The sequence below is a fragment of the Gadus macrocephalus genome, chromosome 7, assembly GCF_031168955.1.
Source record: "Gadus macrocephalus chromosome 7, ASM3116895v1".
Classification (NCBI taxonomy): domain Eukaryota; kingdom Metazoa; phylum Chordata; class Actinopteri; order Gadiformes; family Gadidae; genus Gadus; species Gadus macrocephalus.
In genome coordinates this window covers 24823415-24840377 of record NC_082388.1, presented here as the reverse complement: position 1 = coordinate 24840377, position 16963 = coordinate 24823415, and the positions used below count along the sequence as shown (strand labels likewise).

General features: G+C 42.5%; 3 protein-coding genes across 3 annotated transcripts; 2 read left to right on the top strand and 1 right to left on the bottom strand.

Moving 5' to 3' along the window:
- Positions 1 to 1034: 1034 nt before the first annotated feature.
- On the bottom strand, positions 1035 to 1920 carry LOC132462025 (cytochrome c oxidase assembly factor 4 homolog, mitochondrial). The gene is made up of 2 exons (XM_060057572.1): positions 1763 to 1920; positions 1035 to 1349 (listed from the first exon to the last, which is right to left on the bottom strand). The coding sequence occupies exon 2, from the start codon at positions 1346 to 1348 to the stop codon at positions 1094 to 1096; it is 255 nt and encodes an 84-aa protein (XP_059913555.1). The 5' UTR covers position 1349; positions 1763 to 1920; the 3' UTR covers positions 1035 to 1093.
- A 7610-nt stretch (positions 1921 to 9530) lies between these two features.
- On the top strand, positions 9531 to 10919 carry LOC132462020 (olfactory receptor 10G4-like). The gene has a single exon (XM_060057567.1). It carries the CDS (start codon positions 9750 to 9752, stop codon positions 10686 to 10688), a length of 939 nt encoding a protein of 312 aa, XP_059913550.1. The 5' UTR covers positions 9531 to 9749; the 3' UTR covers positions 10689 to 10919.
- Positions 10920 to 14449: 3530 nt separating this feature from the next.
- Positions 14450 to 15760, top strand: LOC132462007 (olfactory receptor 10G4-like). Its single transcript, XM_060057556.1, has one exon. The coding sequence runs from the start codon at positions 14571 to 14573 to the stop codon at positions 15522 to 15524; it is 954 nt and encodes a 317-aa protein (XP_059913539.1). The 5' UTR covers positions 14450 to 14570; the 3' UTR covers positions 15525 to 15760.
- The last annotated feature ends 1203 nt before the right edge of the window (positions 15761 to 16963 follow it).

The window sequence follows — 16963 nt, the reverse complement described above, 5'->3', positions numbered from 1 at the left end:
GGCTCGCAATTCATGGGGCCCCACATATATGGGGGTAAAAGGGATGATGATACATAATATTTTGTAGACAATATGCAGAATCTTTTCACTTACGAATTAACACGGTTGCCTATTTTTGCCAGCACGCCACCCTAGCCATATTATGGGCAACCGTGTTCCCCTTGGCTGTGATTTGAACTTTGAATTCCTTGTAGGAGTTCATAATAATACATTGCTCGCCTTGGATGAAATACAACGCTCTTGCGCGATTTATTTTGCATAAGGGTGATTCAAATGACGCGAGAAACGCCCCTTTTATGTGAACGCGCATTGAACCTAAAGCGGAAAACCTGGTTCAACTAATTGAATCTAAAGTGAGCGTTGTGGTACCATTTAACTGTGATTGCGAGTTGCGGCTCTGTCGAGCCAGGTTTTCCCAAGAAAGCCTGGGTATGTTCAACGAGGTTCGTGGTATACCCCCCAGGTCTTAATGAAGGCATTTATTTAATGGTGAAAATATTATTAATAAGTGAAGTGGCGTAAATATCGACGGTGCAACCGGTGCAGCTGCCCGGGGGCCCAGACGCTGTCACCCCCCTCTCAACAACTTACAACTTGGGTGCACCATAAATACGTGCTGGTGCACCCAAATTAAAAATTTAGGCGCACCAGTGCACCCAAGGAAAAAGTTAGTCCGGAGCCCTGGAGTATCACTTTATGTTCAATAAACAGACAGAAAGTAAAATTGAATGAGTCTCATTGAGTGACACACATGCTATGCTTGGGTTGTAATACAGCGGGATCCCCCCCCGCCATCGCGGGTTTAAGGTCTTAAATTTCATTCAAGGTGGTATTAAAAAGGTCTTAAAAAGGTCTTAAATTTGACCTGCAGATACCCTGGGTAGGAGACGTGGCCGTGTGTGGCCACACACACACACACACACACACACACACACACACACACACACACACACACACACACACAGAACAGCTTTAAATAACTGAATTCAGAACAGATCCACGGGAAAACATTATATTTATGAAAAAACATGAATTTACAACAGACACTAGATTAATTTACATAATTTGCATTAATTAGGCACATGGTTAATGTTCAGTTATGTGCTGACTTGGCGGAGTCGGGCTGATGCTTATTGAGCTGTTCTTTCCTTGAGTTTTGAAAGCTTGTCATGCAGTCTTTGAACTTCTGGACTTGACTTTGGCACTTGCGCCAGTCCTGGTGCTCCGCCATGCATTCCTGGACAGCATAGTGAAGCTCGCCACAACCAGTGCGTGAGATCATGCGGTCGATTGGGTCGTCCTCATCCTCACTTCGGCTGCGGTTGTGCGGTGGTGATGTGGTGGACATACTGGAAGGAGTAAATAAAATAAAAAGCTCAATTAAGATAAGATCAAATCATTTAATGTCAAAATATTCAATGAATAACATACATTTGAGAAGTAAGGATCAAAAAGTCAATCCCCTTTTCAGAATAATTATTATGAAAGTCTGTAATGCACTCTTACAGTCGGATCTCATCTAAGTTAACCATATTGGACGTAAAAAACAGTTGTTCTTTTTTTATATAAATGTCGACATCAACCGTCCCTATTTGCATTGTTATTATTATCGTTCTAATTATTGAACTGACACATTATATTGTGGTAACCCAAATAGATGAATAAAAGCAGTCAAATTAGATCACTAACACATGCACAACAGCGGCATGCAAGTGAAATGTCTGAAACGTACGAATATTTCGCTGCCGACGCTGAACCATACCTTCTGCTATCGTCAACTCGAGGAATCTATCGATCGTAGATTCCTCAAAAGCCTTTCAGATACGCCTCGATATCACAACAACGCCGGTAAACTTGAAGTTACAGGGGGACATATGAGAATGAAGGACTGACGGTGTTACATTGAAATAGGTCGTATATAAATAATCGTTCTGGGACATCATGTTAGCCTTCTATTAAAACAATGGTTGTTACTGTTGCATTTAATGAAATCAATATCTAAAAAGAGCTCAAATAAATGAGAATACAGTATCATAGTTTTCAAAATGATAAAAAAGTATATTTCTGACAATTCTTAAAGATTTTTTTTTGAAAGATTTGAAGCTAGGGTACACACAATTTATTTAAGAATCATTTGTTGTTGTTGAAATTATATCAACATACCGAGAGCATTCATGCCTGCTACAATAAGGAATCTCCTTGTAAAAGGGGCTTTTTATGACCCTTGAAAGCCATTTCAAAATATACTCAAGTGACATCATAAGTGTGATGGATGAATGATGGACAGAAAAGTCTACGAGAATACCTGTAACAACTGGTAGACTTATCTATCCATCAATCAACTGTGTGGACACTCAATAGTATGATGTCGCAAAGTCACAGGACATGGCGAATTTTGAAAGGGCTCATCACACTGACCCCTGGTGGTAAAATACCTGACTTTACTTGACCAGCAAATTCCAAAAGCAACATTTTAATTAGACTGATGGAATAGAGATCTTGAAACTAAAATGTAGTTAACCCTAACCATGGTATCACAAAAAATAAATTAGCCGTTTTAAAGAGTAGTTTTTTGTAGCCTGGAAAAAAAGATAAAAAATCTGAATTGCCTTATTATTTTACAGTGACAATGGTTCACCCCTTGGAATACTTCTGATTATAGGGAACGTGTCTTTAATCAACATGCCCTAATAATCACAAAGGGGTTTTCATACATGATCTTTTCATTTTCAAAATGATATCTTCTCTGTAGATAACGCTGTATTGCAAGTGCAACACGTTTTTAATGACAGTAGTCTTAAAAATTACGTTACCAAACACTTGGGGTAATGAGGTCATGAGAACCAACCCCGAATCGTGACCCAACTCTATTTACCATTTAACCTACCATTGAATTGGGTAGAGTTTCACCATAAGCATGTAACAATATTAACAGGTAGAAAACTCAATAAGTTTCATAGGCTTTACAAATGTATCAATAGTTGTGTTCTTAACTTTTGTATCCCAATTACCGGTAGAATCAATTTAAATTAAATCAAACCCTGAAAAATGTAACGTAGATGATGCAATACAATTTAATTTTAATTGTCTTTATGATAATCAAGGGACCAACATTAAGGGAATTTATAATCCACAAATAAAAAGTAAGACGTTTCATTCATCACGTAACGTGTGTTTTTGTTTTTGGATGTCAACCCCAGGGACAACAATGTAGGTAATTAGGTCTGGCGAGACCGGCTCACTTAACTCCACTGTTGTTGCAAAAATTTCAATACGGTATAGTGATGTAATGTTGACAAGAAAGAGTTAAAGATAACTTTTCTCTCTACTTTTTATCATCATCAACTAGAAATGCATATTTGAATGGATAACATTTTGTATCGTCTATGATGTAATACCAACAAAACAGATCACTATTTTAACATTTATTACAATGAACAACTGCATTTACCTCAGGGTAAAATGACATAAGAGTAAAGGATTTCCACACTGTCTTATCAGTAGAAACAATCAATTCATGCAACAATAATAACCCTTAAAAGAAACCAACATGTCTCCCTTCCTTTTTCTTCATATCTCTCTTTCCTTTCCCTTGTCTGTCAACATTGTGTGACTCATGGATGAGTCTTTCAGTCTTTCATTCTTGTTGCTGTTGACCACTTAATTGATTGGCGAGTCTGAGCATTCCAGAGGATGATGCCTTACTTGTCAGTATGAGTATCGTCTGAATGTCATCTTCAGCTGTGGAACTGGATCTCTTCTCCAAACTATTGTTTTCCATTGGGACCCTCTATTATCAGCTTATTGTCTGTAAATTAATCGTAATTTCATTAGTAATAGGTCCCAGGGCCTATGACAGGTGTTCAGACTCCTCTAGAGACAGACATCTGTCTCTGAGGAAAGGAACAGCAGGTAGGATGTGATCCTAAACCTGCGAGCTATAAGGGGTCAGAAGGCCAAACTGGGTTTGCAGTAATGATAAGCCTGATAGTTTGTAATAACAGCATCAGAACACCTCTCCAATTCCTGTACTAAAGAGAAGTATCAGTATCACAAATATTTTCTTTAACATTCTTTCAATTAGCCACAAGTTGATGATGTGGCACCGAACCATGCAGAATGACAGTGAAGATATTAATGGTGATCAAATGTGAAATTAATGTTTTATACTTGATACTGATGCTTATCATTTTAATGGGGTGCAATGGCTTTGTTGTTTTTCAGGGATTTAATTTACCCTTCATATAAACTAAAGCGGTCGAAATGTCTATTTTTGTAATCTTAATTGTTTTGTAGTTATGTAATTCTACAGTTACACCACACGCATGTAAACATTTATGAGTCGAATGCGTGTCACTTTGAGGAGAGGAAAGTTAAATGATACAAACTTTGCATATATTAATTTAGAACAAGATAGAAAATGGAAGAAAGTTAACTTCCTTATCATTGTCCTCGTGAAGGAATGATGCAACACATGAATGTGATAAAATGAAACATTTAATTGATCCGTCATTACCATCAACACATGTTTTTGTTTTTGAGTCGTGCCAGGCGTCACCGGAGACAACAGTGCGCCAGGAGATTACACTGCTCTAATTAGGTCTTGGGAGACCTCCACTTGACTGATGTTTCGCAACATTTTCAACTTTAGTAAGTGTATTGTTGAAGAGAAATAGAGTTATAGGTGCAGTAAGTAGAACTTGCCAGAAATGCAAGATAATGTTCGCATGCAGATCCATTTCAAGCCTGCCATGTTTCTTCAGTAGAGCAGAACGGACAAACAGCTCTAGAAAGGACGTGTTTTAAATTCGATATGTTCTGGCAAATCATCCAATCAACTTACACATTTAATTAATTACCTTTCCCATTGTAGACTACTAACAATGGAATGGCGATCCAAAATCCTTACAGACGGGGGATAGGGAATCCACAACATTACAGTCCAGTAATACAGTATAGAGTTATGTAAGCAATCTGTAGGGATGCAGCATTACAATGGCCAGGTAGAAGCAGTGACCCTACGCTTTAATTTATATGTAAATCTTTGATAATAATAATAATTATGCATTTTATTTATAGCTCCACTCTGTTGTTTTAAACTTTGTAGCATTCAAAGTGCTACAGAGTTTAAAAGAAAGAAAAAGGGTTATTATAACATATAATACACATACAGTAAAAGAGAAATTATAAAAAGGCTTTATTAAAAAGATACGTCTTAAGGTTTCGTTTAACAACAGCTGTAGTCTGTGGGGCCTTCAGGTGGTCAGGGAGGGCGTTCCATAATCTTGGGCAGCAGCGGAGAAAGCCCGATCGCCCATGGTGTTGAGCTTGGTCTTAGGTGGTCTGAGGGTGTGTGCCGATGCACAGCGAAGGAGGCGTGAGGTGGTCTGGGGGTCGAGGAGCTCCTGGAGGTAGGGGGGGGCATGTCCGTGGATGCACTGATGGGTGAGGAGGGAGACCGTGTATTCAATTCTGAAGGTGACAGGGAGCAAGTTAAGGGATTTGAGGATGGGGGTAATGTGTTGGGCACCCTCATCAGGATCCTGGCAGCGCTGTTTTGTATGTACTGGAGCTTCTGGATGCTCTTGCCAGAGATCCCGATGAGGAGTGCATTGCAGTAATCCAACCTGGAGGAGACAAAGGCGTGGGCAAGCCTCTCTGCATCTGCCAGGGTGAGTGTAGGCCGGAGTTTGGCAATGTTTTTGAGGTGGTAGAATGCGGTCTTGCGGAGTTGATTGATGTGGGTGTCATAGTTCAGTTGCTGGTCCATTTTAACACCCAGGTTGGTGACAGATGTGGAAGGGGGGATGTTTTGGCCAGAGAAAGTGATATTGGTGATGTGGGAGGAGCGGAGCTGATGTGGTGTGCCGATGAGGATGGCTTCTGTTTTAGAGCTGTTTAATTGAAGAAAGTATCTATGGGTGTGTTCGAAATGACTTACTAATTACTACTTACTACCTACTAAATACTTGGCTTACTACTCGAATCCTTAAATAATGATTGAGTAATCTATTTTGAGTAATCGACGTTCGGAAGACCGTTCTTACTTAACCACCTCAGATGACGTGAATCAAATGACGTGTCAATAACCTACCGGCCGGGCGCCGTTAATAAATATTATAAATAAATATATAAACGTCACATTTAACGTCACAGTACACCTTCAACCTAATGATTTGCGGTGATATGTTAAAAAAAATTATTAAACAATTACATCGGTATGGCTGTGGGCTCTGCTGCTGCGGCTCCCCGTTTAGCGCCATTGCTTCCACTGTTCTTTTGAATAGACGCAGTGCATTCTGGGGCAGTTGAGTACGTCTAGTAAGCTAGCGATGCTTACACAAAATCTTTCCGGAAGTAGAAGACATTCGGATACTACTCGCTTACCTAAAACTCGCTTACTACGTTCTGCTTACTCAATTTGACGTCATAGTTAGTAAGAGTAGGAAGCAAGTAGGTGGTTTCGAACACACCCTATGTATTTAGGAATGGTATTCATGGTGTTGAAGGCTGTTTCAAAGTCCCCGGCAGATGGTCAGTCCCAGTCTGACCCTGACCTTGTCTTCAAGCTAAGGCCTACTCTGATACAATTGAAGCCACAGAGCATCAAATCCTCAGTTAAACATCAGCTGTGTAACTAAATCTTTTCAAAAACACTGTTTCCCCTCGAGTCCCTCTGTTATGAGCTTATTGTCAGTGAATTAATAAGAGGCCTCATTAGCTCCCTGGGACACATATGTGTCTCTAAGCCCCTCTGACGCATGGTTCCCAGTAAATTACTGGGACAACATTGCAGGCACTAGTTCACTTTAGGCTTTATTCCTGTCTTCTCGATGAGATGTTCAACAGTGATCCTGACTCCCTGTGATTACTACATATCCCATGGCACTCATCCCAAGAGTAGTGGTGCTGACCCTTGTGTCCAGGCCAGATGAACCCCAACCTGGCCCCTGAGCCAGCATCTCCACATGAACATAACTTACTGGGCCCTATTTTAACGGTCTGAAACGCAAGTGGGAAGCGCAAAGCGCAAGTAGCTTTGTGGGCGGTTCTACGGCGCAATGACGTCTAAATGACGCTTGCGCCGCGGCGCAAGTGTCAAAAGGGTTGGTCTGAAGCAGCCTAATTACCCGTAGGTGTGGTTTGGCCGTAACGTGCAATGAACCAATCAGAGCGTTTTCTCGCATCCCCTTTAAGAGCGATCGGCGCTTGTTCCATGGCGGATTGCTATTATGATGGCGGATTTGCCAGGTGCACGCCAAGAAAGGTTCAGAGGAGTGAGAAAATAATTTATTTTTCGGCTAAATCTCCTTCAAATCTTTGCAACTTTTCATTTTTCGTTTTGTATTTTCGAATAAAAAATGTCTCAAGGACATTCAGATGATTTGGGCTCACTTTCTCTGAATCACAAGGTTATGAATGGATGGTAATAATTGTACAATGTAGCTAAACAATAGAGCGGAGATGTCATTAGTTTGCGTATCTCACTATATACGATGCAGCTCCTCTGACAGATGAGCTCTCCTCTCCCGTGCTGCTGCTGGGGCATTTGGACGTAATGGCATCGGCACATGCAGTTCAGCATCACGTCTCCTTAAGTCCTCTAATCTATCCTCATTAATGTCATAGACACATCCATGATTCATGGCAATATGTGTAAAACACAACATGCCACAAAGAATGCTGCGACTTTTTGAGGACCATACGGTAAAGTACCACCTGACCTATCCAAACACCTGAAGCGCATTTTCAGTATTCCGAATGTACGTTCAATTACACTGCGTGTTTGTGTGTGTTTCCTGTTGAATACAATTTTGCGCACTGTTGCTGGCATAAGAAATGGGGTCATGAGCCATGTCTTCAACGGATAGCCGTTGTCCCCTAACAGCCACCCATCCAAGGGAGGATTCCCCTCGAATATGGGAGGAATGGTCGAGTTTGCCAATATGAAAGAGTCATGTCTTGAGCCAGGGTAATTAGCAAAGACATGATTTATTCTACAATTAGCATCGGAAATGACTTGGATAGCTGCACATGGGTGCAGTCTATAGCACCAAGGACGCCAGGGAACCCATACTTGGTCCAAAACTCCTGCTTTGTTCTTTCCTGGCTGTCAGGTGTAACGGGGAATTTGATGTATTCCCCAGCATGTCGGACTAGACCTGACGTAACTGCATGTATAGCCGAACTTATTGCCGATTGTGAAATGCGTCCAATAGAACTAAGGGGATGCTGGAACGACCCAGATGCATAGAAATGCAGTGCCGCTGTAACTTTCACTGCAACGGGGAGGGCATAGGGACAGCGTGCATCAGTCCCCAGCTCATCTGCCAGGTGATGGCAGATATCTGTGACAGCCTGACGGGTCAGGCGTAGCTTACGCCTGCATTCCTCCTCACTCAGGGAGAGATAGGTGTGTCTGGGCCGGTAGACCCTCTCCCCCCGGCGTCTGATCCTCGGTCCCAAGACGTATTCCATTCCACTGTGCAATAGAACAATTATGAGCAACCTCAACTCAACTGGTAAGTTGCAGAGTAAGGTTTTAAATGGACTTACAGAAGGTGATTTCGCAGTCCTCAGAATTTATTTCGCAGTCTTCAGAATTGTGGTTCCTGATTCTTGACGGACAACCCACATTGACAGGTGTCCTTGTATACATGTGTCTCTTGCTACTATTGGTCAACCAGGTACATTTGATCCGTCATTACGCCTGCTACAATTCGCTTGAATAATTTGGGTAAATGTGTACGCTAGATTTATGCCTATTTATTTTATCTTTATGGAGACCACAATGATTTTCCTTGTGTGGTAATATTTTATTTTCCTTGTAATTATGTATGGTTTGCAAAAATGGGAACTTCTGTCCGTGTAGATGAGAGAAGCAAAGTGTATGCGCGAGGTGCACAAGCAATCGGTATGCATCGCATGCGCATGTATGCATGCGCCCTTAAAATAGCATCTGAACAACGCGCCACTGACTTTAAACCAGGTACTTCCGGAAAACTATTCAGAAACTTCAAAATATCGTTTGCGCCAGAACATGCCTACTCCTTTCGCCGAACCGCCCCTTGGGGCGCAAGATCATTCCCTAATTTACCGGCGAGTGGCGGTGGTGGGAATAGAACGCTCTGCGCCAGTTGTAATCTAGCAACGACACATGCGCCAGTGACTAAGTCACTTGCGCCGGATGCAAGATAGGGCCCAATGTGTTTTTGTGTGTGGGTGACGTCCCGAGACACAAGTGTACCATTTAATTAGGTCTGGTGGGACCTGCTGAACTCAACTATCACTGATGTTGCAAAACAATTTTGAAAAATGTGATGTAATATTGACAGGAAATAGTTTTAAAGGAATGAACAACCAAAAAGGTTTTTTTGTACAGTTAAGTGTAATCTTTACTCATGTTTGGATTCGGCAATGAAAATCAACTAGATTAAATATCTGAATTAGCATACGAGACACCCAGAGGTTTGGTAAACAGCCTAGATGGCTCTCTTCTAAACAGAGGAAAGAATAACTTTGCAACAAAACTACTTTGGAAAACATGTTGATGTACTTTCTTTGTTTTTTTTCTCCGTGCCCATCATCATTTGTCACGTGGCTCACCCTGCCATGCATCCCATAGGGTGCAGCTTCCGAACTTCACCTTAATTATGCACACTTCTTAGAGCAAAACTTGTGGTATAGCATCCACATATAATGACTGTGCTCCGGCTTTAACGGGTCAAGGGAGGTTCCCTTGTGTGAGGATGTCATTAGTGAACTTCTCAGGGCAGAACGTGGTGGAGTTCACCATCACGGGCTTCGACCACCTACCCTACCACAAGCTGATGGGCACTGTGATCCTGCTGGCCTACTGCCTGGCCCTCCTCGGCTCCACCACCAACATCTGCGTCATCTCCACAGACAGGCGTCTGCACCGCCCCATGTACCTGCTGATCTGTAACCTGGCTCTGGTGGACATCATGTTCTCCACCAGCGCCAGTACCACCATGATCTCTGTTCTGCTGGCCGGGGACAAAACCATCTCCTACCACTCCTGCCTGTCCCGCGTTTACATCTACCACCTAGGAGACATCACGGAGTGTCTGGCCCTCTCTCTGATGGCCCTGGACCGCACTGTGGCCATCAGCGAGCCCTTACGCTATGCCACCATCCTGACCAACCAGCGAGTGTTCTTATTGATTGTGTTTTCCTGGCTTTTGGGGATTTGCCTAATGGGCACGTTGGTGTCTTTTGCAGATCAGCTGCCGTACTGCCAGCCTGTGATCAAATACATATTCTGTGACTATGCAGCAATCATTAGGGCAGCCTGTGTAGATCCAGAACCATATTGGGTGTTGTCCAGTACCGGTGCTCTGTGGCTCCTCGGTGGGCAATTTCCATTGATCCTATTTTCCTATGGGAAACTTGTCTTCACTGTGCTGAGGCTCCCAAGCACGGAAAAGGGAGGGCGAACATTCCGCACTGTCATCAGCCATTTCATCCCTGTTGTTTGTTACTATGCTCCGAAGCTGGTGTCAGTACTGTTAACCAGAGTGGGAGTTAGGCTGAACTTAACAGAGAGAAACGCTTTGCTGATCATCTCTACGCTAGTGCCACCTCTCATTAATCCCACTGTTTACTGTCTGCAGAGCAAAGAGATCAGATGCGCTGTCTTACGTGTACTTAGGAGAAATCTTTTATAAGCGAAGGACTAATGTTTGTAACATCAGTATTGCTTTACCCAATATTACCTGAAGTCATAGTTTGAAAAATTGTGGATCTCAGGTGTATCATTCTTTCGTCTTCCTCAACTACTGTTCATTTGTAAATATGGGTAAAAGAGGAAAAAAGTGTACAGTGAAAACAATGAATGATAAATCTCTGTAAAAAACTAGAAAGATTCATCATCTTTCACCATCCAAATAATAAAAACAAAACACATTTGAAATGTTTTTTATTCCTTTCCAAATAATGACAAAGTATGAGTACACTATTGGTATGTGATACATTTTGGTTGAGATAATTGTAATATTTATTCTGGATATTCATGCAACCAACTCACACCTTTTCGTTTAAATGTATTTATTTCCGATGCAAGTTCAGTGCTACCCACCGCCGAGGTAGCTTTTACTGGGCTCCTCTGATACCAGGATACTGGGAGGTGGTGTAGTAAAACTGTTTATTGCAGAGTTTGAATGACAATTTTAAATGAAGCAGGTGATCCATGCCACCAAGTTGGAGTGACCCTGAGTGTTTCTGGGGATGGCTGGTTTAACCTGTGAATGTAGATTGCTCAATGCACAACAGGTGTGCAGCCTCACTCAGCGTCAGAGTCTAATCTGTCTGACTCGGGCCAGGTGAGGCTGCTTAAACCAGCCGTCATCCACACACACTCCACAATTACCTGTTGCCCATAGTAGACCACAACCAGTAACAATGGAATACAGTATACAATCTCAACGCTACAAAATCAAAATAGTTCACACCCTCAATTAATCATATATTTATAAAAATGTGCATGAATACACCCAAAACAGATAAATAATTAAGATTTCAGTTATAATTACAGGTTGTAATTGGAATGAAGACCTTTTACAATAGTCCTTGTCTTGTACTTTACTGTCTCCTTATTCTGGGCGCAGTGTGGGACTGGTTTTGAGGAGAATGGGGTGACTCGCCAAACGTCCGGTCGGCTGCCCTGGTCACGCCACCATGCAACAAATTAAACTTAAAGACATGGGAAACCAGATCTAAATGCATTAAAGTAACATGACAAATCAAAGTGGGATGTTTCCACGATACACCGGATATCATGTCAGGAAAAGATCAAAAGTATGTTACGTATTTTAAGAACACAAGCTGTATTTCCCTCACTTAACCACTAGGGAGTAGGACCAAACATATAAGCCGTAAATACTATACATAGCCACAAGGGGAGCAAGACCTTACTGAAGGCTGCAATAAATACTTTAGCCACAGAAGGCAGCACCACAGACAGGTAAGGAGGCTGAGGGTAATACGTCAACCCGGCTCTTCCCACTACTTCCGGGCTTGAGGATCCATACCATAACAGACGGTTGGAGCCAGAGCAAGCCAGAATTCTTCCGGCAGCTATTTGGACAGGGTTAGGTCTATTGATCAGCTAGGAGAATGCTCGCACGTGCTTAGATACATCTTCAATCTCTCCTTGCTTCGTAGTCTCAGTTTACCATACCGAAAATACGAGATACCAAATAAACTCTCTTAAAAGCTATTCCTTTGGATTTGACCACTTTCCTTGAAGAACTCAGCAAGTATATTACTTGGTTACATGCTTGGCTGCTTAGCCAGGAGGGGAAAAAGTCTTTCAACATCTCCACAACAGTAGGGAGCTGGTCAAAACTGCGTGGCCAGTCGAGCTCCGGTGTATGTATAACGCACGTGGATACTGTATCAATACAGATCAAAAGGGAATTTTGGTGTTTGTAAATTAGTGGAAACTATCACAGACATTAATCTTTTTTTTAATTAAAAGGCCTGCAATGAGTCCTCGAGTATTCTGAGATTTGAGCAGTGTATTCCATGATCATTTTGTGGTATTTCTTGCATCCCTAACTTTTATTTCATTCTGATTGGATGATTATCAAGATCAAGTGACGGGTAAAGTTTTGTGTCATTTCTATGGAGTCCTTTTTTCCTTTGTTTTTAGCAACGCCAGAGGGCCCGTTTATGCAAAGGAGCCCCTGGGCTTAGATTGGCTATATCGTTAGCCTCATAGCATAATTGCCTGTCATATTTGAAGGTTCATCTTGTATTTAGCGTCACAAATGCCTAAATCAAATAGTCAGATAGTGATTAGGAAATGCATAAAGCACTCTTATTGGCTTAGGATATAACCAATGAGGAAGAGTGAATCAGCAGCGTTGAGCGTAGAGCTAGGCAGATGTCACAATTTTGCCAAAAAAAGCCTTTTGCCCGTCTGTATAGCAATCCAAAATCCATAGTTAGAGAGGGGGATGGGGAGTCCACGTTATAGTCCAGTGATACAGTTTAGAGTTATTATAAACAATCTGTAGGGATGCAGCATTGCAATGGCCAGGTAGCAGCACTGACTCCAAGCTTTAATAAATATGTAAATATATGTATTTAGGAATGGTACGCATGGTGGCCAATGTTCAATCCCAGTCCGACCCTGACTCATGACTGCCTTCATGACTGAGGCCTTCTCTGAGACCAATGAAGCAACAGAGCATCAAGTCGTCAGTTCACCATCAGTTGTGTAACTGTATAGCTAATCCAAACCACGGTTTCCCCTCGAGTCCCTCCGTTATCATCTTATTGTCAGTAAATTAATAAGAGGCCTCATTAGCTCACTGGGCATTTTGCAGTTGTTCAGACTCCTCCAGGGACAAATATGTGTCTCTAAGCCCCTCTGGCACATAGTTCCCAGTAAATTACTGGGACAACATTGACGGCACCGCTAGTGATTTAAACTATTCACACATGCGGCTACTTTCAGGCACATTTCTGTCTTGCGCCAGTACACACATGGAATAGCAAAGGCAAAAGATGGAGGTAATGTATGGGCCACATTAAGGTAAACGGTTGCAGATTTCATATACATCCTCAACTGAGTTTTGTGATTGGTTTGCTCGCTGTACTTGAAAGCGTCTTACATCAGAGGACGTGACTCTTTCCGTGCCTCTAACAGCAATGTTGCTGCTTTCATTCACAGCACTGCCATACAGACAGTGACCCGGAAGTGTTACTAGGCCTTCAGCAGGAACATTACTGATGCAGATCTCCAGGAATATCGATCCCTTTTCAAATTAAGGCTTGACCTCATACAGGAAATGGCACGGAAAAGGGCTGAAGGAAACAAGCAGCAAATAGGACAATGTGATCTCAAATCTTTAAGGTATATCCTAGTTCCCTTTAGGCTTTATTCCTGTCTTCTCGATGAGATGTTCAACAGAGGTCCTGTCTCACTGTGGTAACTACAGATCCCAGGGCACTCATCCCAAGAGTAGAGGTGCTAACCCTTGTGTCCAGGCCAAATGAACCCCAACCTGGCTCCTGACCCAGCGTCGCCAAATGAACACAACATAACATGTGTTTTTGTGTGTGGGTGACGTCCCGAGACACAACAGTGTACCATTTAATTAGGTCTGGTGGGACCTGCTGAACTGCCTTCACTGATGTTGCAAAACAATTTTGACAACTGTGATGCAATATTGACAGGAAATAGTGTTAAAGGAATGAACAACCACAAATGTATTTTTGTACAGCTATCTGCTGTCTATCTTCAAACCTGTTTGGATTCGGCAATGAAAATCTATTAAACATCCGAATTAGCAATGGAGACAGCAAGAGGTTTGGTAAACAGACTATAGGGCTCTCGTCTTCACAGAGGTAAGTATAACTTTGCAACAACAACCACATTGCAAAACACAAACATGTTGACATATTTTCTTTTGTTGTTTTCCTCCGTGTCCATCATCATTGGTCACGTGACTCACCCAGCCATGAATCCCATAGGGTGCGGCTTCCGAACTTCACCTTTATTATGACACTTACCGTGTCAAGCAAAGTTGTCTTGCGTGAGGATGTCGTTAGTGAACTTCTCAGGGCAGAACGTGGTGGAGTTCACCATCACGGGCTTCGACCACCTACCCTACCAGAAGCTGATGGGCACTGTGATCCTGCTGGCCTACTGCCTGGCCCTCCTCGGCTCCACCACCAACATCTGCGTCATCTCCACAGACAGGCGTCTGCACCGCCCCATGTACCTGATGATCTGTAACCTGGCTTTGGTGGACATCATGTTCACCACCAGCGCCAGTACCACCATGATCTCTGTTCTGCTGGCCGGGGACAAAACCGTCTCCTACCACTCCTGCCTGTCCCGCGTCTTCATCTACCACCTAGGAGACGTCACACAGTGTCTGGCCCTCTCTCTGATGGCACTGGACCGCACTGTGGCCATCAGCGAGCCCTTACGCTATGCCACCATCCTGACCAACCAGCGAGCGTGCCTATTGATTGTGGTGTCCTGGTTTTTGGGTATTGGCTGCATTGGCAAGTTGGCTTACATTGCAGATCAGCTGCCGTACTGTCAGCCTGTGATCAAATACGTTTTCTGTGACTATGCAGCGTTCATCAGGGCAGCCTGTGTGGATCCAGAACCGTACTGGTTCGTGTCCAGTTTAATTGGTCTGTGGCTATTCGCTGGGCAGTTGCCATTAATCTTACTTTCCTATGGGAAACTTGTCTTTACTGTGCTGAGGCTCCCAAGCACGGAAAAGGGAGGGCGAACATTCCGCACTGTCATCAGCCATTTCATCCCTGTTGTTTCTTTCTATGCTCCGAAGTTGGTGTCAATACTGTTAACCAGAGTGGGAGTTACGCTGAACTTAACAGAGAGAAACGCTTTGCTGATCATCTCTACGCTAGTGCCACCTCTCATTAACCCCACCGTCTACTGTCTGCAGACCAAAGAGATCAGAGGCACTGTCTTACGCATATTTAGGAGAAATCCGGTCTTACCATCCAAGGGCTAATGTTTGTAACCTCAGTAGTGCTTTACCAAATATTGCCTGATGTGTGAAAAAGCTTGAATGTCTGGTGTGTCCTTCTGCTTCTTCGTCTTCTACTTCTGTTCTTCATTTGTATATATGTATGTAAAAGATGAAGAAAGTGAACTGAGAAAACAGTAAATTTTTAATCTTTCTCAAACTGTTTACAGTGATGAACCATCTTTCAAAATCTAAATAATAAAATAAAAACCCATTTGAAATGTTATTTTATTCCTTTCGAAATAATGACAAAGTACATGTACACTTTTGGTGTGTGATACATTTTTGTTCTGAAAATTGCAATATTTATTCTGGCTAATCATGAAACCAACTCAAACATTTTAAATTAATTTCTGAAGCAAAGTGGCTTTTACTGAGCTCCGCCGAAACCAGGTCAACGTGGTGGTGTTGAAACCAGTTTATAGCAGAGTTGAACGCCAACTGTAAATGAGCCACCAAGTTGGAGCGACCCCGAGTGTGTCTGGGGATGGCTGGTTTAACCTGTGAACGTAGATGGCTCAATGCACAACAGGTGTGCAGCCTCACTTAAGTTCAGAGTCTAGTCCGTCTGACTCGGGCCAGCTGAGCCTGCTTAAACCAGCCGTCATCCACAAACACTCCACAATTACCTGTTGCCATAGTTTACTCCAACCACTAACAATGGAATACATTATACAATCTCAAAGCTACAAAATCAAAGTGCTTCACACCCTCAATTAATCTAATATTTATAAAAATGTGCATGAACAAAATCAAAACAGATAAATAATTAAGATTTCATTGTTATAATCCCAGGTTTTAATTGGAATGAAAAGCTTTTGCAAAATTACTTGTGTTGTACTTAACTGGGTCCTCAGTGTCTTGGCTCAGTGTGGGACTGTTCTTTTGGAGAGTCGGGTGACAGCCCAGGTGTCCGGTCGACTGCCCTGGCCACGCCGCCAGGGGCGTAGCTGGGGCAGTGCCTCCGGCGAAGCGCAATGGGGGCCTGCCTTGCGTAAACTCACAGAGCATGATAATTAACCTCCACCACAAGAGAACGGTCGGAATTCACACGTGCTAAGTCTAGTCATGAATTTGCATGAGAGCTGACAAATATTTATATTGCTCCACTATCTCATACAACAGAGTCAAGGTGGTTTCTAACCCCCCCCCCCCCCACCTCATATGTTTTCCCCTCCTTTTCTTTAATCTATGTATTAGGGATTTCAGTAATGATAGTTTCACCGTAAACAAAAATAGAAATCACAATATTTTGTTTAATTCTCAACATTTACCAAAGAACATGGCCCGTGATAATAAAGGAAGAAAAAAGGTCTGTGATAATCAAATTAGCTATGCTTAACATTAAATTAACTTTCACCAGATTGGTCAAATCTGTTTGACCAATCATTATACTTCCCATAATTTCTGATCATACGTGCTCA